Source organism: Rhineura floridana, chromosome 8 (assembly GCF_030035675.1).
Source record: "Rhineura floridana isolate rRhiFlo1 chromosome 8, rRhiFlo1.hap2, whole genome shotgun sequence".
Classification (NCBI taxonomy): Eukaryota; Metazoa; Chordata; class Lepidosauria; order Squamata; family Rhineuridae; genus Rhineura; species Rhineura floridana.
Genome location: NC_084487.1, coordinates 2284526 through 2312422, shown reverse-complemented (window position 1 = coordinate 2312422; position 27897 = coordinate 2284526). Strand labels below are relative to the sequence as shown.

Here is a 27897-nt window from a genome sequence, read left to right as displayed (position 1 = left end):
TCAGCCACTGACGTAGCAATGGGTGAGCGTCAAAACTGTCTCTGTTTCATCAGGCAAACAGGCTGGCTGGATGTAGTTGCTGCAGTTGACCGGCTTGTCCAACAGAGAAATGTCACTGAACACCGTTTCTCCTTTGCTCAGTTGATTGTTGTCGTTTTCATTGTTCACCAGCCTCTCGATGAAGCGTTGCTGAGAATCAGGGCCCAGCTGCGTGACCCGGTTGGAGCCAAGTACAATCTTATAGTTTTCTCTATAGTTGGAACAAAGAACAGATATATGGCTTACGGGACTGCGTGAAGATTATCCAAAGAGGGGTGGTGCTACCTGGAGTCCAAGCACTGATGATGGGGGAACTAGAAAAGAGTGGAAAGGCAGTCCCAGATCCAGCATTTTGGTCTGAGCAACTTTATCCCCCCACCCAACCCCAGGAAAGAAAAGCAGAGGTGAGAATGGAGATTGGAGTTTAGCGTGCAACAGCCCTTGAGTGACTGGCCTGCTCATCTCCCCTCTAGTTTTTGAGATGTCTCCAGGTGTCAACAACACTTCCTCTGCAGTCATAAGGGCTAGACGCTTGTTTTCAGAATGTCAGTTTGAGACTCATTCCTAGAGGGCTGTCTGATATCAGTGATTTTTACCCTTCATAGCCAAAGGAACTTCCATGTCCAGACAGAATACCTTTGAATATGAGTGAACAAAAGGGGATGGTGGCTTAGTCCTAGTGTCCAACCCTGTGAGGTTCCCAACATGGTCAAAAGTGTTGCAGACTGGATGCTAGACTAGTTGGACCTTAGTTCTGATCCAGCAGGGCAGCTCCTGGGCTGTGGACTCCACTGTCCTCAGAGGATGGCTCTGAATTCTGGTACCCCATGACTCCCCCAAACACTGTGATGCTATTTATTTATTTATTATTTATTTATTATTTGATTTATATCCTGCCCTTCCTCCCAGCAGGAGCCCAGGGCAGCAAACAAAAGCACTAAAAAAATTTAAAACATCATAAAAACAAACTTTAAAACAAAACATCTTTAAAAATGTTTCTTAAAAAAAAGCTTTAAAAACATCGTCTAATATTAAAAATTTTTTTAAAAAAAGAAGGCTTAAGAACATATTAAAAAGCAATTCCGACACAGACACAGACTGGGATGGATCTCAACAAAAAGGCTTGTTGAAAGAGGAAGGTCTTCAATAGGCGCCAAAAAGATAACAGAGATGGTGCCTGTCTAATATTTAAGGATTACCCACTCATCCCCAAAAGGCGGGACTCTGCTTCCATGAGATGCCCCCAGGCTGCGCTCCCCAGGAATAGCCTTGAGGTAGGTGGCTTTCCCTTTTGCTTACTTTGGCTTCCTGAAACAGTGGGCTGCACTGATGACCCAATGGGAGCTGATAAGTGAACCTCCCCAGTAATGCATATAGCTGCCCCTTTGTGTTTTTATATGGATGCTGACCATCCAAGGCCACGTTCCTGGAAGAACATCGCTGCTGCCCACAACCCACAGCATGTTATGGCTGGCCGCCAATGGGCATCTTCCACAGACTCCACTGAGAAAAAGACACAGGTTGCTAATAGTCTTCATGCTTAAAGCCGTAGATAGTGTGGCCAGCACAGGAGCCTTGGACAGTTTTAATTTCCCATACTTAAGAACATTAGAAGAGCCAGTTGGATTGGGCCAATGGCCCATCTAGTCCAGCATCCTGTTCTCATGGTGGCCAACCAGATGACCCAATGGGATGCCTGCAAGCAGAACCTCAGTGTAAGGTCACTCTCCCCTGCTGTGCCTTTTGGCAACTGGTATTCAGAAGCATACTGGCTCCAATAGTGGAAGGAGAACATAACTGTTGCAGCTGCTAGCCACAGACAGCCATTTCCTCCTCCATGAATGTGTCTAATCCTCTTTTAAAGCCATCCAAGTTGGTGGCCATCACTGCCTCCTGTGGGAGTGAATTCCATATTACGATGATGTGCTTCAAATACTTTCTTGCAGTGGACAAGCATTTCTTGATCACCCCACGAAGCTTGAGATGCCCAACGTGCCTGCCCACATTCCAGACACCATTCACTGCCCATGGGCTAAGCCAGCCTTTGCCAACTTTGTGCCCTCCAGATGTTTTGGTCTGAAGGTCTCAAAGTTGGCAAAGACTAGACTAAGAAATATTCAGTGACTGGAGCTGATGGGAATTGTAGGCCAAAACAACTGGAGGGGACAAAGTTGGCAAAAGCTGGGCTAAGCAATATGCTGTGCCTGACTTTCTACCTGCAGCCTTCCTGCAGAAGACCATAGTAATTCATGCCTTAGTACCTTCCAGTATGGACTACGGCAATGTGTTCAGCACATAGGTCTTTGAGCAAAATGTTTGCAGCCTCCAAGGTAACAGGAGAGGAATCGAGAAAGGCCAGGGAGACACACGAAGAGTCCGGCTTAATAGCTGGAAGGGGTGTAGCTCCGCAGTAGAGCATCTGCCTTGCATGCAGAAGGTCCCAGGTTCAACCCTCAGCATCTCCAGGAGGACTAGAAGAGAATCCTGTCTGAAATCGTCGAGAGTCACTACCAGTTTGTGGAACAGAGCCTCCATCTTCCAGCACCCTAAAAGATGGCAACTTAATCATTTATTCATTGATACACTTCTATACCAATGATCCAACTGTCTTCTCTCTGCAGTTCACAGCAAATTAAATTCAAAAAAGCCTACAAAGTTGTTCTTAGGATTTAGGTAACAAGAATCCATAAATGTTAAACCAATGTTAAAATATTTCATATCTATGAAGAAAAAAATCCACTCAATATTATCAAGCTTTTTCAGCATCTAAGAAAAGGTTCTGATGCATTATCAGATATGTGTAAAATTTTCCACACATTATTCCCCATTCTTCTCATCCATTAAGATCCCATCCTGTCTTATTTATTATTTATTATTCATTATTTAATTGATTATTTTAATGGATTATTCTTGATTGATGTCCTTATGCAATATATTATTTAGACAATTTGCTAGAATGCTTGTAAAGATTTTATCATCAATGTTAAAAAAATTGATCTTCCCCTTCTTTTGGGATTACAGCTTGTTACCAAGTTTATTGAAATTTATTCTTATTCAGGATTTCTTTATTATTTCTTTATTAAATTTATATCCTGCCATTCCGCTCATTAGGTGTAATAACATTAAGTTAGCACATCTGGCTAACCTTTTTATGTCTTTTACTGAAACAGGCTCCTCTAATATCATCTGATATTCTATAGATGTCCCATATAGTTGAAGAATGTTTATTTTTGGAAAAAATATTCCTGTTTTCTTTCTTTCAAGTTGCCAGATTTATATAATTTATTATAGTAACTCAGAAACTCTTGCAAGATCTCTTTGGATGTTGTGGCTATATCATTTTCTTTTGCTGAATAATTTCACCTCTCTCCTTTGTTTTCACTTCTGGAGATTGGACAAAAAGCCTCCCAAATTTGACCAAACCCTCAAGGCAAAATGAAAAAGAGATCAGCCCTACTAGATAGACAGACAGCGAGACAGGGCCTAATAATCAGGATCTGAAAAAGACAATAAACTGTCCTCTACTGATTCCCCACTGTGTCTTTCCTTACTAAATGTCACCAACCATCCCAAAGATCACTTTTGTCACTTACGCACAGCTGCTGACTTTGGTGTCATGGGTGGGCTGGAATGCGGCAAGGACCAGAATTGAGAGGAGCAATCATCTCATACTTCTGGCAGTTCCCAAGGCTACTTCCACTGCCACATTTTCTCAGAATTCATGACATCATAAAATGCATGAATCCAGGTTCTGTCCAGATAGCACATGGACAGCCTGACATCACTGCTCTTCTCTTCCTCTTCTGTTTTTGGGATGGGCAAGTGGGATTAATACTAGTAAAAGCACTAGGGCTAGGGGCCAAAACTAGGGTGCACCACTTTTAAAAAAAATGCTGCCGTTTTGTCAGGTGGGAATGTAGGAGAAAGCCTGGCAGTTTTTGGTCCTGAGTTTAGGAACCTTTTCCTCCCCCCCTCCCCCCCAAAACAAGATCCTTTCCTCAATACTGGATGAGTTGTCTGCTTCTAAAACTTCCTTTCTCATTGCAGACAGCCATTAGAACATAAGAAGAGTCCTGCTGGATCATGTCAGAATCCAGTGTCCTGTTATCACAATGGCCAACCAGATGCTGGAGGGAAACTCGCAAGCAGGATCTGAGTGCAACAGCTACCACCATTTCAGCTCTTCATAAATGATCTAGGGCAGTGTTTTTCAGAATTTCTATGTCCATAGAATCTTTACAGTTTCAATTTGTGTGCTAAGGAACTCCTGCCACATAACTGCTGCAGAACTGCCAGGATTTGTCACTCACAGCACTTGTGGTGGCCCTCTCTTTCTGGTCTTCGTTGTTGCTGCATGTACCTTAATCACCTCCTGCATGTACATTATTTCACTCTTGTGACTGCACATATTGTGTGGGAAGATTAGTAGTGGTGGGTAAGCTGCCTTCCAGCGAACCTAGTCTGCCTTTATTGATCTTCTTACCGAAGGCCCGTTGTTTAGCTTCTGAGGAACCCCAGGTTTCTCAGAACGTTATTTGAAAACTGATGTCCGATGAGTGCTGGTCTTTGACTGTAATAAATGATTGATAGATTGATTCATTGATGTCTTATGGGGTAATCTGGCTGGTGACTGTTAACAAATCAGAATGGATGCTCAATAAAGACCAGATATAATCTAACCTCTGTGTAGCCTTGTACAGGCAAATCAGGATGAATGCTCAATCAATAGGCTCATCTAGGTGTCCTAAGGCATGGGATGGGATGATTGCGTCCAGGTTCTCCTTCCCCAAAAATGGACACAGTTGGCACAGTGGCCTAAGCTGAGCAGTTGCCATGCCTTACTAGAAAGAGCAGAGGTTTGGAGGGCATGAGGACTTTCAAACAACTTATCACCATTATTTGTCTCAGTTCCTCAGACTCCCTTCCTCTGAAAGTTAGTTCAGGCCCGGGATCTGCTCTGCATCTTCTGCTGTGAAGAGTCAAAGAATTCATCCAACTTCTCTGCAATCCCGTTGTGAAAATCTACAGGGGATCATGTTGGGCCAGAGGGTTCTTACCAGCATGGCTCCTTTAAGAAGGCCCCAGTCCACTTCTGTAGGGGTCAGGACAGCCTCTCCATCAGCCAAGCTAGAAGATGGGTGGGGGGCTGATGAAGGTCTCCTGCAGCTGCTGAGCATAAATAGCCCAGAGCTAGCAGCCAGCAGGGAGGGTTTTATGGAGAAGCAGCAGAGGCTAGGATCTCCAAGAGCTTCTTCCTTTGCCAATTGGGAGGTACAGGGGGCTTGGAGGCTTCTCGGACCCTCCAAAACCTCAGGTGCAAGGATACTGCAGGACTCACCCAATGGGGGTAACCCTAGAGTATCCTGCAAAGGGGCTAGCCAGATGACCTCTGGACCTATCTCTTCCCAAGCCCCATTCCCTGGAGAAAGGGACTACTGGAAAGCCACAGGACCCCTGAAGTGAATCAGAGCCTAGCCCCATTCCACCAAGGACATGGGAACTAGGCAGAACCTGGAGCTTTTACACCCAGAGAGGATCCTAATAAAGTACAAATACAGGCAGAAGGCCCTGAAAAGAACTTGTTGTGGTGATAACTCCATGTATGGGGATTTAGTCTTGTGCAGCCTGGGAGAAGGGAGTGAAAGTCTATAGCAAAGGCTGAAGCCTCAGTAAAGTCCAACAGCTGTTGGTTGTGGTGGTAATTGGGACTCATAGTTGCGCCTAAGCCACCATAGAGCCCATGGACCAAGGGGCTTTCAACATGCCTCTCCCCTATGAAGGGCTTGCACTCCTTATCCTCCTTTAGCGCATCTTTGACTTCCTTGTCATCCAAGGGTTCCGCTCCTTCCCTATCTGGTTTCCTGCTACTAATGTATTCAAAGGTTTTTGTTTTCGGTCTTTATGTTTTTAGCAGTGTACTCCACAAATCCCTTTTAGGCATCCCTTATTGGCTGCTTGTATTTCTTTTGTCAGCGTTTGTGTTCCTTTTTGTTCTCTTCATTTGGACAAGACTTCCATTTTCTAAAGAAAGCCTTCTTGCCTCTAATAGCTTCCTTGATTCTGTTCTTTTACCGTGCTGGCATCCGCTTGGCTCTGGTGGTACCTTTCCTGATCTGCAATATCTATTCTTGCTGAGCTTCTCTTATTGTTGCTTTGAACAACCTCCAAGCATTCTGGAGAGATGTTCCCCTCTTGACTTTGCCTTTGAACTTCCTTTTTACCAATCCCCTCATTTTTGGGAAGTTTTCTCTTTTGATGTAAAATATGACCATGCTGGATTTTGTTGGCAATTGGCCATTTACATGTATGTTTACCTTGATAGCAGTATATGGTCACTGCTCCCAAGTGGTTCAACAAAACTTACATCTTGCACCGGGTCCTGGGTGCCAGTTAAGATTAAGTCCATGGTCGCTGCCCCTCTGGTTAGTTCATGACCAACTGTTCTAGGGCATAGTAATTTAGGATATCTAAAATTTTTGTTGTAACAGGAACACACATACACCCAGCCTATGTGAAGTCACCCATTACTACAGCACTTCCTCTTTTGGATGCCTCTTTGATTTCATCCTCCATCTGTAGACCATCCTGAGCATCTTGGTCAGTGCAATGATAATGCATTCTCAGTACTGATTTTCTCTTGGGGCTCAGTACCACCAACCGCAGTGATTCTGTTGGACTTTACACCCTCTTGGACATACAGAGTGACACCAACTTCAGTGTGTCCTTCCTATAGAGTTTGTAGCCAGAGATAACCCTGCCCTACTCATTCTCTCCATTCCGCCGGCTTCTGTTATGCCCACTGTGCTGATGCTGCCCTCTAAGACCAAGCACTCCAGTTTGCCCTTGCGACTTCTGGCATTAGTATATAAACACTTACACATCATGTAAATGTCTTGGGCATGTGTGTTTTACCCTGTGGTGCTCTCGTCTTTCTGAATTGCTATCATGTGTCCCTGCACTTGCAGCGCCTAGTTCTACCTCTGTCTCATTTGATCAATCATTATAATTTCAGCCTTATCCCCAGAGGATGACTGGAGCTTGGAAAAGTTACTTTTTTGAACTACAATGCAGAAATGTGTATACAGTAGAACCTTGTTATAAATTGAGGGTTGGGGAACAAAGGATGCACCCATGTTATAGGGTCCTGTGTTAGAACGAAAGCCACAGTACTGTATATAGTATTGTACTCAGGGACGTTGTCATACATACCTGCAGTATATCTGAATCTGTGGAATAGCAAGCTGTGTTAGCCAAAAGTACTTACTTACGTACCTACCTACCTACCTACCTATTTACTTACTTACTTACTTACTTACTTATATCTCACTTTTCCTCCCAGAAGGAGCTCAGGGCAGCAAACAGAAACATTTAAAATAGTCTAAAACATCATAAAAACAGACTTTAAAAATATTAAAACAAAACATCTTTAAAAACATGTTAAAACATATTTTAAAACATATTTTTAAAAATCTTTAAAAACATCTTAAAAAGGAATTCCAGCACTGATGCAGACTGGAATAAGGTCTCTATTTAAAAGGCTTGTTGAAAGAGGAAGATCATCAGTAGAAGCCAAAAAGATAACAGAGATAGTGCCTGTCTAATATTTAAGGGGAAGGAATTCCAAAGGGTGGGTACCACAGGCCCATTTCTTATGTTGTGCAGAAGAGACCTCCTGATAAGATGGTATCTGCAGGAGGCCCCCACCTGCAGAGTGCAGTGATCAGCTGGGTATATAAAGAAAGCATTAGGAAAAAAATCACACTGAAATGCTCATGCATTTTCATGAGGATTTTAAAAAAAATGAAATCTGAAACTGATGTGGAAATATGGAGACCTGAATTTAAGATTGGAAAAATGAGAGACTGAGAGAGACCAAAACTGTCAGATTCGCCCATCCCTGATCCTGTATCAAGCAATAGAATAAGCAGGATAAGCTGGGTAAGAAAGATACCAATTTATTCTAGATGTGTGCTACACATTACAGAACAGACATGGATGGAACCACGAGGTCTACCCACTAAGGCTTTGGTGTGAATGAACAAGAGCACCTAAATGTTCAAGGTGGATTTGGGAACTTCCTTTGCCCTTTCAGTGCCAATGAGTCCCAGGTCGGCTGAGTCCAGGCGCTGGTTTTAGTTCCTCAAGAGCACACCCGTCTAAGAACCAAGCATCGCCTGCATGTGCAATGCTCGTTGGTTTGCTTCCGCATCTCTCCAGCAATCTTCATGTCTTGCCAAAAGAGCACATAGGTGTATATATGTACATATATATTTAAAAGCTAATCATGCTACGCTGGAAAGACATCTCATGTGATCTGGCTTAGCGTGCAGCAAGGAAAGGGGACAGAGTTCAAGGCTGTAGTTTGTACACACTTTGTCGGTGCTGTGTTCTAAGGCAGGACATAAAGCAAGTGACTGGCTGTGGGGTCAGGAGGTGGGCTGACCATTTGGCTAGTTGGCTGCCCTGGTCCTCCTCAGGTTCCGATAGTAACCCCCTCCCACAGAGGACCTAGTCCAGGTCCACTTATATGTGGGCTGGGTCCACTGGGGCTCTGTTGCTGGCAGAGGTGTGGGAGTTGTTCTGGGAGAAGGCCTGGTCAGTCCCCACTTATTCCATGTCGGATACTGCTGTGCAGTGTATGCTGGCTGAGGGGGAGGGGGAGGTGGCGGCCTTGTTCTGGGGGAAGGCCTGGTTACCCCCCACTTATTCCATGTCGGATACTGCTGTGCAGTGTATGCTGGCTGAGGGGGAGGCGGGGGCCTTGTCCTGGGAGTAGTAGTCCCAGCCTGGTACCAGTTGTAGGCGCTCTGGTACCCCCATGGGGACTGAGTTTGCACTGGTTGTGAGGCCAGGGATGGGAGCAGAGGAGTCTGTGTAGTTGGTTCTTGCCAAAGTGAAGGGTTTGTCACAACAGGATAGGTAGGTAATGGCTGAGAATAAGCCCAGTTCTCCAACGTCTGAATTTCATTTGGGGATGCCGGCAGCTGCCAAGTCAGGGGCTTTGGGTTTGGCTTTGGCCAGGTTGGCTTCGTCCAAGCAAAGGTCTCAAGTGGCTGGCTTACATACGGGCCTGTGGGCCACCATGGTTGAGAACTTGGACTTGGGGTGTAGCTAGTTGTTATGGGCTTTGGCTTCGGCCAAGCAAAGGTCTCAAGTGGATAGCTTACATACGGGCCTGTGGGCCACCACGGTTGAGAACTTGGACTTGGGGTGTAGCTAGTTGTTATGGGCTTTGGCTTCGGCCAAGCAAAGGTCTCAAGTGGATAGCTTACATACGGGCCTGTGGGCCACCACGGTTGAGAACTTGGACTTGGGGTGTAGCTAGTTGTTATGGGCTTCGGCTGTGGCCATGTTTTGGGTTTTACTCGGTACTTGGTCTTGGAAAAGTTCTCTTTGGTTGACCATTTCATCCAGTCAAGGAAGTGTTGCGTGGAGGTATAGATGCCCGGCTTCTGAGCTCTGGCACAGCCAGTCCCCCAGCTAGTGACCCCAACAACCCAGAAGCGTTCAGACCTCGATTCTCTGCACATGAGGGGGCCGCCGCTGTCACCCTGTAGTAGGAAGGAAAAAATGGGAGAGTGAGGAGCATATTGTTCGTCAGGACTGCCATGAAATAGGACTGTAGAAAAAAAAATGAAGCAGAATTTGAATAGGCAAGGGGTTTTTTTTCTTAAGGCCAAAGAGAAGGAATTAAAAGCTGTTCTGCTACCAGTGAAGCAGAAGCTGAAGAAACCAGCAGGATGTCATAACACTCGCCAGAACGGGAGAGGCCCAGAGGGGGAATATTGAAGATTCTAAACACTTCAGCCACAGAGGAACAGCTAATGGAGCATGGAATGAAGAACATAAGTTCAGCCCAGAGGCCTAAGTCCCAGAAAGTCCCAGGATAAAGATTGCCAAGAACTTTGGGCAACAGAGTTATGCGTAAAGCTGTGGAGTGTATTGCCGATGAGCTCCCCTTTAATACAAATTGGATACAGTGGGGTTCCCCACCCCAATTATGTGCTTGTGCCATAAGGGCAGAACGAGGTAGGGAACTGGGAGAGGTGGGTGGGAGGTGAGAAGAGAATGTACAATTTTATTGTAAAAATCTGAAAATCCTAATAAACTATAAGTACATATGAATGTAATATTCCCTAACAGGCAAAAAAAAAAAACACCTTTGCAGTTTAAGAACGTACTTATAGTCAATAGATATTTCTATCAAACTTTACAAAACAGAGAAATTGGGCAGCAATAGTGAATGCACCAGGGGAGCAGGAGACCTGACCTCCTCTCTGAGAGATTGGACTGCCCTACAAATGTGTCAAAATGCAAACACCATTTGGGTTGGTCTTTCACCAGAGCCGCCCCTAGGCACCGGGAAGCGGGGCAGTTTCCCAGGGCCCCGCGCTTTGGGGGGGCACCATGCTTGGCGATGAGAAGCTGGGCTGCGGCAGGGTGTTTTCTCTTCAGCCATGCAGTCTCGCCAGCCGCTTCCCGCTCTTGGGGAATCTCCCACTCTTCGGCTGTGTGCCTGAGCGGTTTTTCCCCTCTCCGCTCATCAGCTGTGAACCGGGTGTGCGTGCGGCGCTTCGCTAGCTAATTTTAGGCAGGAGGTTTGAATCCCCTGCCTGAGTGGCTTCCTTGTGCTGCCTGCCGCCCACTCATCAGCAGTGCAGCACGTTTACAGGCAGCGCTTGCCAGCTTATTCTGAGTGGGAGGTTTGAAAGAGAGAAATAATGTGTGGGGGGGTCCCAACTATGCTTTTGCCCTGGGCCCCGCACATGCTAAGGACAGGCCTGTCTTTCACAGTCCAATCCACTTCCTGTGTAGCTTGGAAGAATTTGGTAACGTGCTTCTGAGCATATGATGAGTGGTGGCAACACCTGGAATCAGGACTGCATCTCCAAGGATGAGGAATTACATTTTTGTATGTTTCTTGGTGTTCTTACTTTGCTTCTTTCCTACGTTACCACTGTTTCTACAGAAAATCAAACCTAGAAAATTATATTGCTCTCATTATTCATTGTAGAAATCTGTGTCAAATTTATTTCTATTAATTTCAAAGCCTTTTTATTGGCCTGTGTCATATGATGGTGAAGACAGCCTTTTGTGTTTCAAATTGGAGGTTATGTTCCATTTCTATTTTGGGTGCATTAACAGTGGAATCTGGACCTGCAGTTTGATGTAAAATCAGACTGATCACAATATGTTGCTACTTCAGCAATGACTCTAGCTGTTGGAAAAAACAAACTTGGCCTATCCAAGATGCATGTTTTCAGCCTGCTATGCTTAAACTGCTCCAGTTAAAGAAAAGTGGGCATGGTAAATTAAAACCATAGAGCACACCTAGAATTTTACTAGGATATATTTTACCTCCCACTGTTTTATCTTGTGCAAACTGAGACACTCCTCTTGTCCATTGGAGACTATTCTGTAGTAGTTAATGCAATTATTCCAGAATTGTTTTTGGAGTTTTTTTAGTATAAATTTTGCAAAGTATTGCTGTACGTCACATATTCACAGAAACAGAAGCAAAAGAAAATGATTTACTATAGGAAACTTCACTAAAATTACTAAGTAAATCAGATTGTTGTTGTTATGTGCCTTCAAGTTGATTATGACTAATGGCGACCCTATGAATCAGTGACCTCCAAAAGTCGGTGAATCTAGCAGGTGAATCAAGCGAGGTATCCAGAGCACAGCGTTGTCTTGATTTCTTGGATGAGTTTCAGTTGGTACAGCTTGAGGACGGTGACAAGGTGCCTGGACAGGTTCATGCAACCACTTCTATGCTGGATCCTTGCCCTTCTTGGCTAATAAAAGCTAGCAGGGATGGAACAGCCGGCTGGGCCAGAGAAGTGATTAATGCCTCTCTGCGAGAGGGGGTGGTCCCTGGCTGCCTGAAAGAGGCAGTAGTGAGACCACTCCTGAAGAGGCCCTCCCTGGACCCAGAAAATCTTAATAACTATAGGCCAATGGCAAATGTTCTGTTCCTGGGCAAGGTCCTTGAACGAGTGGTGGCAGGCCAGCTCCAGACACTCTTGGATGAGACCGATTATCTGGATCCATTTCAGTCAGGTTTCAGGCCTGGTTTTGGCACGGAAACAGCCTTGGTCGCCCTGTATGATGACCTTTGTTAGGAGAGATACAGGGGCAGTGTGACTCTGTTGAATCTTCTTGATCTCTCAGCAGCTTTCAGTACCATTGACCATGGTATTCCTCTCGGAAGACTGGCTGAGTTGGGAATGGGAGGGACTGCATGGCAGTGGTTCTGCTCCTACTTGGTGGGTCACCTCCAGAAGGTGGTGCTTGGGGAACATTGCTTTGCCCCAAGGATTCTCCAGTATGGGGTTCCACAGGGGTCAATTCTGTCCCCCATGCTGTTCAACATCTACATGAAACCGTTGGGTGTAGTCATCTGGAGCTTTGGAGTGCGTTGCCATCAGTATGCTGATGACACGCAGCTCTACTTCTCCTTCTCCTTCTCATCCTCATCAGGTGAGGCTGTCAATGTGCTGAACCAGTGCCTGTTTGTGACAATGGACTGGATGAGGGCTAATAAACTGAGGCTCAATCCAGACAAGACTGAGATGCTGCTAGTGGGTGGTTCTTCTGACCGAATGGTGGATGTCCAACCTGTCCTGGATGGGGTTGCACTACCCCTGAAGGAGCAGGTTCGTAGCTTGGGGGTTCTCCTAGAACCATCTCTGTCACTTGAGGCTCACGTAGCCTTGGTGGCATGGAGTGCCTTCTACCAACTTCGGTTGGTGGCCCAGCTGCGCCCCTATCTGGACAGGGATAACCTGGCTTCAGTTGTCCATGCTCTGGTAACCTCCAAGTTAGATTACTGCAATGCACTCTATTTGGGGCTGCCTTTGAAGACGGTTCGGAAACTGCAGCTTGTGCAAAATGCAGCGGCCAGATTAGTAACAGGGACCAGACGGTTTGAACATATAAAACTGATTCTGGCCCGCTTGCATTGGCTGCCTGTATGTTTCCGAGCCCGATTCAAGGTGCTGGTTTTAACCTATAAAGCCTTACACGGCTTAGGACCATAATACCTGATGGAACGCCTCTTCTGACACAACCTACCCATACACTATACTCAACATCAAAGGCCCTCCTCTGGGTGCCTAATCCAAGAGAAGCTGGGAGGCTGGCAACAAGGGAGAGGGCTTTCTCAGTGATGGCCCCCAAATTATGGAATGATATGTCTGATGAGGTGTGCCTGATGCCAACCGTTATCTTTTCGGTGCCAGGTCAAGATGTTCCTCTTCTCCCAGGCATTTTAGCATGTGTTTTATATTGTTTTAAATTTTTAAATTGTGTTTTAACTTGTTTTTAAAATATGTGTTTTAAATTGTATTTGTTTTAATGTTTTTAGTTACTGTAAACCACCCAGAGAGCTTTGGCTATGGGGCGGTATATAAATAAATAAATAAATAAATAAATAATGGCTTAAATTTGTATTTTTGTTGTTATGTGCCTTCAAGTCGATTATGACTTATGGCGACCCTATGAATCAGCGACCTCCAAGAGCATCTGTACTGAGCCACCCTGTTCAGTTCTTGTAAGTTCAGGTCTGTGGCTTTCTTGATGGGATCAATCCATCTCTTGTTTGGCCTTCCTCTTTTTCTACTCCCTTCTGTTTTTCCCAGCATTACGGTCTTTTCTAGTGAATCACGTCTTCTCATTATGTGTCCAAAGTATGATAACCTCAGTTTCATCATTTTAGCTTCTAGTGATAGTTCTGGTTTAATTTGTTCTAACACCCAGTTATTTGTCTTTTTTGCAGTCCATGGTATGCGCAAAGCTCTCCTCCAACACCACATTTCAAATGAGTTTATTTTTTTATCTGCTTTTTTCACTGTCCAACTTTCACATCCATACATAGAGATCAGGAATACCATGGCCTGAAGGATCCTGACTTTGGTGTTCAGTGATACATCTTTGCATTTGAGGACCTTTTCTAGTTCTCTCACAGCTGCCCCCCACCCCACCCCAGTCCTAGCCTTCTTCTGATTTCTTGACTATTGTCTCCATTTTGGTTAATGACTGTGCCGAGGTATTGATAATCCTTGACAAGTTCAACATCCTCATTGTCAACTTTAAAATTACATAAATCTGTTGTCATTACTTTCGTCTTCAGTTGCAAAGTAAATTAGATAGTCACTTTAAATATGTTGGATTTAATTTTCTTTCAAACTACACAGGCAGTGTATTGGACTGTGGTAGGAGTCTCCTACCACCTCTCAGCACCCTTCACAAACCCCAGGATTCTTTGGGGGAAGCCATGACTGTCTAAAGTGAAATAAAGGTCTGGTGTGGGTGTGGCCCCCTGATTAGCCAAGCCAATCAGCAGTGAGTCTGGTTTTAGAACACTGACAGTCGGTTCTTACTGAGCATTCCTGACGCTATCATAGACTCCAATGTTAAATTTCTTAATTAAAAATTAGCAGGCATTCTTTTTAACTTTTAAACTGAAGAAGGTAAAGGTCAGAGTATGGTGCAAGAGCAGTAATAGGATTAAAGGTACTCTGTGAACATGGCTGATTTTTAATTAATTTCAACAAATTATGACAACTCTGACAGAAAAGAAGTCCAACAGGGGTATGGATTATTTTTCTCTTGTTTTACAGTTTGAACTCCCGATTCTCTCTGTGTGTTTTGTGTATCGCCATGAAAATGTAGAGGGTTCTTAAGCAAGCGTTTCTGAGTTCAGGACTATACGTTTTGTAAGGTTTTATTTTGAAAAGACCTTATGGGAAGCAGCAGAATGGCATAAGGGGTGTTTTCAATTTAACATTGTGGAATGTAAAAAATCCATGCTGGCTACAGTATACAGTCACTCTTGTGACATTGTGAGCTACTTCCCAGTTGCTAAGAATTTAAATAAAATGTGAAACTCAGGACTGTTTGGACTGCTGACAAGATTCCTGCTCCTGGCCAGCAGGCAGCATTCTATAAATCAGCATGCAAGAGTCTCATGACTCACACAAATGACAGTGCCAGCTGCCACAGTTGCAAGGGTTTTGAAGAGATGAGGTCATATGAAAAGCAGGGCTTTGCCAACATGACCATTTCTACGTTGTTTCACCCACCTGCCTGTTTTGTTCCGCTATATTTCAGTAGTGAAGTAAAATTCTTGGGGGGGGGGAAGAGAATTACAGGAACATCAGACAATGCCTTACACTGGATTGGTCCATTGACCTCAGTATTGCTCACACTGACTGGCAGAGGCTCTCCAGGATTTCAGGCAGGAGTCTTCCCCAGCCCTACCGGGAGATGCTTCCAGGGACTCAACCTGAGACCTTCTGCACACAGAACAGGTGCTCCACCACTGAGCTGCCACCCTGTCAAGCATGCAAGTAACCACGTGATGCTGCTGTTGTCAAAATGAGATGAATGGTCATGTGTGACCCTTGCCCTTAGTAGAAACTGCCCAGGGGCAGTGAGGCACAACTAGACTCCCAGCTAATGGAAAATCATGCGGAAAAAGCCCGAGGTGGTGCTGTTGCAGGTGCAGCCCTCACCATCTCTTGCCTTTTTCACTGGGGAAAAGCAGCCTCTGGCTTTGTCCATGTACCTGGCAGCTGTCAATGCCTCCTTGCTCATGTCCCGCGCAGAGATTGTTGTAATGGATACGCTTGTAGTACCAGGAGCTGCTGTTGCAGGTGTCGGATGGGATGAGGTTGACTTTGGCCTCTTGCAGGATGTCAGATGTCACGCCTGGCTCTGCAAGCAGAAAGTCTCAGTTTACATCTAGCTCTGGGCCTCAACACTGCTTACATGTAAAAACATCTGGCTCTGGGAACTCTCTAAGGCAGCGTTCATCCAGCTGGTGCACTCCAAATGGTTTGGCTTACAACATAGAATCATAGAAGAGTAGAGTTGGAAGGGGCCTCCAAGGCCATCCAGTCCAACCCGCTGCTTAATGCAGGAATCCAAATCAAAGCATCCCCGACAGATGGCTGGTTACATCCATCAGACCCAGCCAGCACCAGCTGGGGCTGATGGGAGCTGTAGACCAAACCATCTGGAGGGCACCAGGTTGGCAAAGCCTGCTCTAAATCTTTGCATATGCTCATCCTTGGCAATTTCAGTCTGAGTCTCCTCTGGTGCTGCTTCACATATTCCAGAGGCACGTCTTAATGCCGAACACAGATTTTGTCAGGCTGAGCCTTTGGCTTCTATGAACCTGGGTGGCGAGTGGTGCTAGACAGAAGTATCAGCCAGTTCTTGCCACAAAGGGCTTTCCTTTGGCATTCTGGATCCCTCCCTCCCAGTCTGCTGATTCTCTCCTGAGGAAACAGAGTCATGAGATCAGCGCTAAGGTGGCTGGTGCCCACTGGGACCAGTGGGGTGGAATGCAGGGAGCCCAACAGGGGGCAGAGCCAGCTGATTACAGCTGTGCCCACCATCCTCATCCCTACCTACTTTATTTATTTATTTATTTATTGTATTATTTATTGTATTTGTACCCCACTCTTCAGCCAAAAAGGCTCCCAGAGTGGCTTACATGCAATAAAATACTTCTACAAGGACCACACTGAGACAAAGGAGGGGGAAGGTGACAAGCAAGGCCTTCCTCTTGACGGGGTGCAAGTAAGATGTCAGGCAGGTGGGGGCTGACGAGGGGCAGAGCAGACTGAGATTGGTGGGGCAATGCCCCGTTTGCCCTCATCAGTTACCCTCCATTGCATGGGATGTATTCTGACATTATAAAATAATGGCAAAAGGCCATAGCTCAGTGGGAGAGCACCTGCTTTGCATGCAGAAGGCCCCAGATTCAATCCCCAAAGGCATCTCCAGGCAGGGCTAGGAGAGATCCCTGCCTGAAACCCTGGAGAGCTGCTGCCAGTTCATGTAGACAACACTGAGCTAGATGGACCAGGGGTCTGGCTTAGTATAACAATAACTTCCTGTTTTCCTTCCTTGCTTCTTCCATCTTTCTCTGATAAGCAAGGATCATAGAATCGTCGAGCTGGAAGGGGCCTCTAAAGCCATCAAGTCCAACCCGCTGCTTAATGCAGGAATCCAAATCAAAGCATTCCTGACAGATGGCTATCCAGTTGCCTCTTGAAGGCATCCAGTGTCGAAGAGCCCACTACCTCTCTAGGTCATGGGTTCCCTCATAGTACCACTCTAACAGTTTGGAAGTTTTTCCTGATGTCTGTTTGGCCTCTGGAAAAGCAATATTCACTTCCTAGCCCTCCTGTCTTTGGCCATCTAGAAGCTGCCCTTGGTAGGAAAATAGGCCTTGCAAGAGTCTGGGTGGTTCATTGTAACCCTTTTGTAAAATTGGGGACTTTTAGTCCAGTCAAGAGCTAGCTGGGCTCTGACCATGCTGGTACAGGGGTAGGCAACATGGTGTCCTACACCTGTTGTTGGACTGCGACTCCCATGAGCATGGCCAGCAGTCGGGGATGATGGGAAATGTAGTTCAACATCATCTGGGAGGGCACCATGTTGGCTCACATAGGGTCCCTGCCAGGAAGGCCCCAGCCTTTGCCTCAAGATCTCAGCTTCAGGTTCCAGTTAAAAGGATCTCGGATGGCTACATACACACCATACATTTAAATCACATTTGAAGCATGTGTTTCCTACCGCACCAAAAAGGAATCCTGGGAACTGTCGTTAAGGGTGCTGGGAATTGTAGCTCTGTGAGTGGTGAACTACAGCCCCGAGGATTTTTTGGGAAGGGAGGGGATGGACTGGATGTGGTGTCGCATGTGCAGCCTTTGAAAAGTTTGCCAGATTTTGGGGAGCACCACCACCACCAGCATAAATACTGTGCTTGTGTGCTCCCTTGTGAGTCCCTTCTTGATGTACCCCCTGAGACTCTCACTTGACACATCTGTCACTCCCCAGCCACTGACGAAACAATGAGTCAACGAGGAAACGGCTAAATTCACATCAGGCAAGCAGGCGGGCTGGATGTAGTCGGTGCAGTTGACTGGCTCACTCAGCTCCATCAAGGCAATATCGTTGAGATTTATCCGTTGTACATACTGTGGATGTACCACCAGGTCCTTGATGGTGCGCTCCTGGACATCAGGGCTAGGTTGAGAAAGTTGGGCAGCCCCCAACACCAGCTTCCAGTGATCCAGAAACCTTTAGCAGAGAAAGATGGAGAAATGGGTCCACCAAGCATGAAGGAATAGCTTCTCCTTTAACCGTGTGATTAAAATAAGGCTTTGAAAGGCTGTGGCATTCATTTATTATTTTGAGGAGTGGTTCATGAATTCTGTGAAAAGGGGTTAGGATGAACAGGGTGAAACTGGTCTGTAGGTTTCCTAGGACTGTGTGAGGTAGCGACTGTTTTGAAATGTGTCCTGAACTCTAGGTAGGTGGAGACGTATTGCTATGCCAAGAAAGTTCCTGACTCTCTCAGTGATGTTCAGGGCAGGGTATGGAGAGAAAGCTCCAGGCCACAGGTAACTCGACCCACTGGCATCATGAGCAATGACATGGTGCCTTAATGATAATGACGATAATGAGAACTATTATTATGATTGCTGTTATGATTGCTATTATTAATTTCTATCCCACCATTCAATTAACATCTCAGAGTAGGATCTGAGATAAGGCAGCCACCACCTTGCTGAAGCTAATCAGGTCTGGGTCTGAGTCTGGGTCAGGGGGATGGGTGAGAAGTTCGATTCAGTTCACATTTCAAGCAGAATTTATGAAATTTGCACTTTCTGAAATGATATCAGACTGAAACACAGCCATCCTTTGAAGAATAATATAATAATAATATTTAATTTGTTTGTCGCCTATCTGGCAATTCGCCACTCTAGGCGACGTACATTAAAAGAGATAAAATACAATAATAACAGGTGTAATCACATTAATCACAATAGGTAAAATACTGGACAGTCATCAATACATATAAAAGCAATTATATTAACAACATACGATAAATGACAGAATCATGGTGATTTACCTAATGACCTCAAAGGCTTGCTGGAATAGCCACGTCTTCAGGGCCTTGCGGAATACATCCAGGGAAGGGGCATGTCGGAGATCAAACGGGAGGGAGTTCCAGAGAGTGGGGGCCACCACAGAAAAGGCCTTCTCCCTAGTACCCACCAACCTAGCTGTTTTGGTTGGAGGGATTGAGAGAAGGCCTTGTGTGGCTGATCTAGTTGGGCGGCATAATTGGTGGCGGTGGAGGCGCTCTTTCAGGTAAGCTTTGAAATTTGCATTTATTAGAATTTTGGGATGCAGTTCGCCAACCAACCAATGTTTACAAAAATGCATGTATTAGGGGAAAGTGTGCATAAAAATGAATACGTGACTGGAAATAACATGCCAAAAGGCACAATGTGATGAGAAACAGCTTGCTAAAATGTGCACCTTTGTCAAAACTGCCTACAAAAATGTGTTTACTTGGAGAAATTCGCATTAATATGGTGGAGAATTTTCATGAGGATTTTTGTTAAAAAAATTGCTGCAGAAATGTAGAGAAAAGAATTTAACTTTAGAAAAATTAGAGAAAGTGAGAGAACCGACATGGACGGATCTTTCCCTGGACGAGTGGCCTGGGTGACTCCATCCTGCCCCGGAAACCACATGTAGACCCCCTTCCTTGGTGGAAGAAAGACAGGATAGAAATGTAAGGAAATAATGAGCAGCACAGATCAGAAACAGTCATCATAACACACTGTAGCAATGAGCCATGAATGATACGAAACACTGAATACATTAGCAGAGTGAAACCACGGAGGTGCGCAAGGTGTCCTTGTGATGTTCCTGTATTAGTGTATATATGGTAAGTGCTGTTTGTATAGGAGATACATGGTAAGTGGAATGAAAGAGGAGGGGGGAGTGAATGGGCAGTAGAATGCTGGATGATTGGCTGAGTGTTTGGATGGCTGGAGGATATAAATGGAAGGATGACAGTTGAATCTGGGTGGACGTGAGAGGGTTGTTTTGGTGGGTTTTTGAGAGGAGATTGTGTGGAGAGTTGGTGGATGTGAGGAGAGTGTGGAGTTCGGATTAATACTAAGACAAGTATCATAGTGATAGATGAAACCACATGCTTATGTGCCTTTATAAAGTAATCTTGTTATCTTTGTTATTTAATAAATACTGTATACTGTACCAGAAGGGAGGGTAAGGTAAATACCAAGGCTGAAGAGTGACAAATGGTGGCAGCGGGGAAGGGAAGAATAACACCACAAGTATTCAGAGCAAACCAGAATTATCTGCATTGATACTGTTAGATCCAAACCCAACACGCAAGCTGTCCTGTTACCCCAGCTCACTTGTTACACCCCGGGAGAGTGCGGAGCTGAGTAAAAATGAACCCACTATCAGAGATCAAACAACACAAAACAAAGCCTTTGCAAAGGGGACCCAATACTTACAAGCCAAAGCAGGTGAGCATGGGAACAGCGTTTATTGATAGATGGGGGTTTATATAGGTTTACCCCGAAGTTTACAGTATCATGTTCACGTCATAAAACATAAAGAAACAATTGCTAACTGCCCTAGCTTTAGGACGTATGTGAGAAACAGAAAAGTATTCAGAGCAAACCAGAATTATCTGCATTGATACAAAGGGATTGGGACAGCTTAAGCACGCAGTCACAGAGGTAACCTGATTGAGAGAGACTCAGGCAGAGTCTCTGGGAATACGGGTTATAGGACGTGACTGGTGGTGCTGCCAGCAGGGGGATCTGGTGAGGTCTATGCTAGAGCGGAGAGAGAAACCATAAAAAAGGACAGTCCGGGCTGGTGGAGTCCCTGGTGGTGCCTAGTGACAGGCAGTAACCACGAGCAGGTAGGAACCTGACAGGGAGAGCCAGGGAAGGGCGTCACAGTCCTCTCTGGGCTTGGCTGCATTACAGACTTAAACTGGGTTAACACTCTTTTTATCTCTTCTGGGAACTGTAATCCCATGAGAGGTGACTCATTCTGTAGCACAGCCTCTGCCAAGCTGGTGCCCTCGTTGCCCTCATTGAAGTTGTAGTCCCAAACTACCTGGAGGGCATGAATTCGGCAAAGGCTGCTGTAGTATATTGAATTAGTGGGAGGGAGCGCTTCCACAGCGTTGGCCATCTTGTGTCTGGAAGTTCAAACAAAGAAAGAAGGGAAGTATCTTACCTGCACTAGCCCCCTATGATTGCACCTTCCAAGATTTGTTGGGGGAAGCCGTGATAATTAAACTGCTGTAAATTTGATCTAAGATTATAGTGTAGATTCACCTTGTTGTCAAAGGCATTCAGACTCTCCACCAAATGAGCACAAATTCTGCACAACCACTTCTCAGTACCTGAATTAAGGACATGAGCATGTCTGCTCAGTTTCCTTAATTTATGTTGCATCCATGATCTAGGGTTTCAAAGGATTTTGAATGTTTCAGCAAGGACTGTAGGGAGAGAAGGGGACAGGGGAGATAGGAGTTGTGGGGCCTCAGCACTAGAAGGAGCCATGGGGTGAACTGGGCAGCAGGTCACTGAGGAGGACTCACACACACACACACACACACGAGACCTGCTGCCTTTCACCCATCTTGCTCTTAGCATTTCACAGGGCACAGTCCATCCATTGCCTGCTGGTACACAAGTGAAAAACTTGCTTTTAAAAAAAAGTAATTAAAATTGAGTCTTGGGATGTCAACATTTGGTGCCAGTTGACACATTCTAAGTCTGCTTTATGCCATTCTTGAATGCTCACAAACTTGGATGGTTTTAAAAGAGGATAAAGCAGACTGAGGAAGGATAAGGCTACCGATGGGTACTAGGCCTGATGGCAATGTTCTGCCTCCAGGGTGAGAGACAATATGCCTCTTTATACCAATTGCTGGCAACTGCAGGAGGGGAGAGGGCTACTGTGGTATTCAGGTCCTGCATGCGGGCTTCCCACAATGGGCATATGGTTGGCCACTGTGAGAACAGGGCATCTTGGACTAGATGGGCCTCCTTTGGCCCAGTCAAGCAGCTGGACTGTTCTTCTTATTCATCTGCCATTTTTAAATCCCCCAAAGGGGACATAAGACAGGACCTTGCACCAGAATAGGCCATTTGCCCTACTAGCCCAGTCTCTTCTACTTGGGCTGGCAGTGGCTGTCTAGGGTCTCAGGTGGAAATAGGTACCTCACGTCACCTGCTAGCTGAGCCTTATTTTTATTGTGTAATTGTAGATGCCAGGAGTGGAAAGCTAAGGTAGGGGATCCCTCCTGGCATGAAGACTGCTCTCCTTGATTCTGACACCCAAGCCAATGACCCCACACAAGACCAGGCTAACCATTTTAAAGTTTGTCTTCATTAAGAACGTGTCCCAAAACAGCCTTCCCCTACCCGGTGCCGTCCATGAAGGCTGGAACTGATGGGAACTGTAGTCCAGATCAGGTGGGGCACCAGGTTGGGGAAAGCTGACAGGTATGTTTTCCTGGGGGGACACTCCAGGACGCAGAGCCGTTAATGTTTTTGCAGCCTGTCCCCTGCTGGCCCCTTGGTGGAATCCCATTGTCTGTCTTTACAGCCAATCAAGCCACCACAATTCCCTAACGCAGCGTTTACAAGCTACACAGCCAGAGAATCCGGCAAGGTCAGGAGTCACTACAGCTAATCAGCAGTCTGTATGGATCTCCTTGCATGCCAGTTGGCTCCCACCATCTATTGTTGTGGGGAGGAGAGAAGTACGAGGAGGCAGAGAGTCAACAGTTAAGAGAGGGAAGTTACTGAGAAGAGGTGGGACAGCCAAGCCTGATTTGAGAGGGAGTTTGCATCAGAATCTTATTAAAACAAAGGGCTTTCAAACAGTCCCATGCAGATGCATAGCAGCCAATGTGGAGTGTAGATGAAGACATCTGCATGCGGGGGGAGGAAGGATAGGGCTAAGAGTGAGGCAAAGCAGTGTTTTCTCACAGAGAAGAGGGACGAAGGAAGGCTGCTTGTAAAATGCAAGGTGCATTGCTTGTACACATTTTTCCTCCCTCAGTGCTGCTTTTTGCACATGGTGTGGGAAAGTGGAATGGGGGGGAAGACAAAAGGCTAAGAAGAGTGGAGGTATTTTACAGACATCACTGTGCGAGACAGAACTCCTTCTCACAGCTGATCTACAAAAAGCAGGTTTCTTCCCCTTGTAAAATACAGACAGCCTCACTCTTCTTAGCCCTTTGCTCTTTCTGTCTTCTCCCACCTTCCATGCGGCTCTCTCTGTTCCCCCCTCCACTTTCTTACAGACAATTTGCAAAAAAGCACAATCAAGGGAAAAAGAACTGCTCTACAAGCAATTCCCCTTGTACTTGACAGACAGCCTTCCTTCTCCCTTCAGGCTTCCTGTGCCCCCTTCCTTGTGAGAAATGCACCTCACCTCACTCTCCACCCACTCTTCCAAGCCCTCTTTCTCTCCCCCCCCCCAAGCACTATCCATTTTAGCTGCAGTGAGTCTGTGCAAGGAGAAAGAAACACTTGTCAAGCAATGCCCCTTGGACTTTACAGGCACCATGTGATATGTGAAACATAGGGGGGGAGAAACCTGCTTTTTGCAGATCAGCTGTGAGCGGGACCTTTCTTGCAGGCAACAGTGCCTCTAAAATACCAGCTTTTGTCCCCATCCCGCATGGGGAGGGGAGAAACCACCACGTTGCTAGCTCTATGTTTGGTGCTTTCTGACGTGCCGGTCACAGTGCTGGCAACACCCCATGTGCCGTGATTTCCAAGCACCTGATTGCCAGCAGAATATTGTGGCTTGGGAACCCCCTGCAAAGGGTTTTGATAAGTGGGTTGGATAATGATGTCATGCAATTGACAGGTTGGTGCCCCCAGTCTCCTGTCAAATTTGGCCTGTGAGGCTGACTCATGAAGGGACCCTAGACTTCTAAATTTGCCACTACACTACTGAAGGCTGATCCAAATTGTGGAGGGGGGAAACAGAAATTGAAGGTTTGTACTGAAGTCACATGTTTAGTGACACTTTTTAATTAGCTTTAATTAGCAAACAGAAGATCTGTTTGATGTAGACGCTCCGCTTTTGCAACCTCATTTTAACTTCATAATCATTAGTACTATGTTGAGTGCTCAGATCACTTCATATATGTCATCTCAGGAGTTCTTACAATAAGCCCGGCTGCAATAAAGGCAGGTTGGCATTATTATCTCTATATGACATGGGCAGTGAGGGAGAGCAGCTGGCCTCGAGTACCCATTAAGTTCATAGCTGAGGAGGGACTTGAACCTAGAGCTGTCTGGCATACCCTCTAGACTGTACCAGTTTTAGATGTGGGTCTTATAAGAACTTGTAAGTAGGAATTATAACCTGACTTTCCTTTTTCTTCCTCCCTCCCTCCTTTTCCTTTTGTGTCATGTCTTTTTGATGAAACGCCAGAAGGCGTGAGCTGTTTTACTCAGTGGTCGCTAGTGGCTCCATGTCAGTGGGGCAGTGGAATCCACTCTGGGTTTTAGTCAGAACTTTCAAGGAGCTGTCCAGAGCAGATTCCACTGCCCCACTGACATGGAGTCACCACTGGGCTTGCTATTGATTGTTGCCAGCTGCACTGGGACCCTTTTTTTGGCTGAACAGTGCGGTAAAAATCCTTTAAATAATGAAATGAACTTTACCACTCAGGCTGCATGGTATCTGCTAGGATGAATGGTTTGCAGGGAGAGCTATGCTAAACATGTCTGGAAACTCATCAACAAGGGCCCTGTTGGGGCCTGCAACTGCTCCCTCTTCTGCTCACCTTTTATTTAAGAAGCAGTGGGCTGCAGTGACAACCCAGCGCGAACTGATAAGGGAGCCTCCGCAGGTGTGCCTGTACCCTTCATGTGTCGGGACCTGGATGCTAACAAGCCATGGCCATGTTCCTGGCAGAGCATCTGTGCCTCCGATAATCCTTACCGAACCACCATGGCTGGGTGCCAATGGACGTCTCCCGCAGACTCCACTAGAAAAAGACACAAATGGCAGGCAGCTCACACATAATTATGTATAGGTGAAAGGTGTAACGTAAGAGACTTAGAAAGTTGAGCCATCCACAAAAGGGCCACCTTCTCCCACAGGAACCTGCCCACCAGTAATCTCTATTTAGCATGAGTTTCCTTCACAGGTATCAACCTTTATTCTGAACTCTGTAATGATTGCCTGTTTACAGCCCTTTTCAAGTGCAAATTAGGCAGATAATTGCCCATCATCAAGTTTGTGTCTTCCCCACTTGTGCTTTCTGTCTGTCGGTTTCCTAAGATATTCATAGAAAAACCCTTACCCCCACAATTAAATGAGACTTGTTTTTTTTAAATTAGCTATATAATGTAATTAACACTGACACTATCGATGATTTCAAAGCAGATTAAAAAAAGAATCAGGGAGAGGAAAAAATTGGAAAACAGCTGCGGAGAGTTGCGACTTCTAAATCGTCTTTGCAAACATGGAACAGGTTCAGAGGAGGGTAGCAAGGATGATCAGGGGACTGGAAACAAAGCCCTATGAAAGAACTGGGCATGTTTAACCTGGAGAAGAGAAGACTGAGGGGAGATATGATAGCACTCTTCAAGTACATGAAAGGCTGTCACACAGAAGAGGGCCGGGATCTCTTCTCAATTGTCCCAGAGTGCAGGACATGGAATAATGAGCTCAAGTTGGAGGAAGCCAGATTTCGACTGGACATCAGGAAAAACTTCCTAGCTGTTAAGAGCCATACAATAATGGGACCAATGACCTAGAGAGGTAGTGGGCTCTCCGACACTGGAGGCATTCAAGAGGCAGCTGGACAGCCACCTGTCGGGTATGCTTTGATTTGGATTCCTGCATTGAGCAGGGGGTTGGACTCGATGGCCCTTGTAGGCCCCTTCCAACTCTACTATTCTATGATTCTATGAACATAGAGAATATCAGAAATAATGGATAATCCAATGGCAAATCCTAATGACTGCGGAAACAGAGCCCATCACTATTTATAGCTCAAGTCAAACCATGCCTACTCAGTCAGAAGTGAGTCCGATTGAGCTCAATGGGACTTACTCCCTTCAATATGTCAGAGTCACTAGGATGGCAGCCTTGTTTCCTATCTGTCTTCTGCTGCTTTCTGTGGCATCGGACAATATTTTAGGATATTTGGCTACTTTAAATTGGTTGATTGCTAATTTATTCTGGATATTTAACATTACTAGCTCCTCTTTTTTACAAAGAATCTGCTGATTCTTTACTGTGTCCTTTTCAAATTGTGTTTTGGTGTTTTTGTAAGCCACACAGAGGCTATTGCAAAAGGAAATGATATAACCGCCCCCCAAATGAGTGCATAAAAAATAACACCCAGCTTGACCCCAACAATGTCTTTTAATGGGCATTTATGTACATCAGGCAAGCACATGCTATAGAGCTGCCTTCCCCAAACTAGTGCCCTTCAGATGTTGCTGGGCTCCAACTCTCACCAGCACCAGCCAGCATGCCCAATGGCCAGGAGTTCAGCAACATCTGGAAGGCCATTGGTTCCACATCCCTAGTGTAGGAAAAATTGATGCTCCCAAACAGACTTTGGGGTACCAGATGTCATAGCCCCTGACCTGTAACACAACACTGACCAATCTGGAAAGCAAAGGGTCTCGTTTGGCTTATCTGAGTGGCTACTTATCTGCACAGACCAAAAAAAATGGTTATCATTCATAAAGTTTGGGAAGATCTGTTTCATCCAGACCAATACTTAATCCAGAATTCAAAACCCTGACAACTATTGTGAGTAATTTTTAGCCCATCACGACACTCAAGCAGACCCCCAATACAGTATGTGCCAAAAATTCTCTTTGGGGTTGATTCTTCTATGTGGGAAAGTTTATATTTGTGTTAGACTGTGTGTCTATAAATTCTGTGTTTGATTCCTTCTTTGTTTGTTCATATGTATGATTGAAAGATATGATTAAAGAGCCTTGCAGAGCAGCATCTCGGGGGGGGGGAAGAGTCAAATCCTGAGCCCCTGTCAAACAGCTTGGTGGAAAGAGAGCCAATTGCCCAGGAGAGACAGACTGACAGAGGAGCAGATGAGGACAGACAAGTGGGTCAAGCGAATGTGAAGCTGACCAGACAGGCCAGCACGCAGGGCTAGTTTCAGAGGAGGAGGAGGAGCAAGGACCCCACCAGAGACAGAAGGGAAGCCAGAAGACCACACTCAGGGGCAGCAGCTTGGTCTTCTGATGCAAAGCGTGTCTACACTTTCCAAGAAGCTTCCGTTGTGGCCCTAACAACCTGCAGATGGTCAATACGCAGCAGTTGGAGCTGAAGCACTAAAATGGCGAAGGCCAGAAAAGACTGGCCAAGTTGAGGAACAGGGAGTGAGGGGAGAGGGTCTGCAGGGTGCGATCTGATATGGAAGCAGAAGGCAAGGTTGGGGGTGGGGTTGCCCACAGCGCTGGGTGCCTGTCCAAGTGTGGGGCCCTCTCATCTTCCTCCCCCTGGATTTTGATGTCTCTTACTTGCATCTGTCTTCTTGGGCATGTGCAGAGCAGAATACGGAAAGGACCAAAAACGGAAGAGGCAGCCACTTCATCCTACATGTCTCAACCAAGTCCCATCACCTGTTCCCATTGCTCATGTGACATCACAAACCATGCGCTTCTGGGCCTGGTCCAATCAGCACATGGCAAGTATGACGTCACTCCAGAAGAGCCTGCCATTCTCTTTCTGTGGAATGGAGAAGTGCCACCGCTGGAAGTTCTGTGAGGGGCTGGCCTGAGGCAGTGGTTGCTTAGGAACTGGGATTGGCAGGGCAACGCAACTGAATACCCCGACTGTGGCTACAGGCCTTTGTAACCCAAGGAAGGATCCTTTTTTAACATGTGTTCAAATCATGAATCAATACCGTCCGGCTGCGAGGGAGAGCAGATCCTTATCAAGCAGATTTAAACAAGAACAGCCCACATAATTCTT

At 45.8% G+C, this 27897-nt stretch overlaps 1 protein-coding gene across 1 annotated transcript; it reads right to left on the bottom strand.

Moving 5' to 3' along the window:
- Window positions 1-27562, bottom strand: LOC133390836 (acrosin-like). Its single transcript, XM_061640255.1, has 6 exons — window positions 27546-27562; window positions 24722-24925; window positions 17873-18138; window positions 15611-15759; window positions 9412-9590; window positions 1-250 (listed from the first exon to the last, which is right to left on the bottom strand). Exons 1-6 carry the CDS (start codon window positions 27560-27562, stop codon window positions 1-3), a joined length of 1065 nt encoding a protein of 354 aa, XP_061496239.1.
- Between the last annotated feature and the right edge of the window lie 335 nt (window positions 27563-27897).

Excerpts from the sequence above, each read along its gene's own strand:
- LOC133390836 (XM_061640255.1), bottom strand. Across the intron at positions 15,760-17,872 it reads GGGAGTGACAGATGTGTCAA|AGCCAGGCGTGACATCTGAC; the intron begins GTGAGAGTCTCA and ends TTCTGCTTGCAG. Across the intron at positions 9,591-15,610 it reads GAGGCATTGACAGCTGCCAG|GGTGACAGCGGCGGCCCCCT; the intron begins GTACATGGACAA and ends TTCCTACTACAG.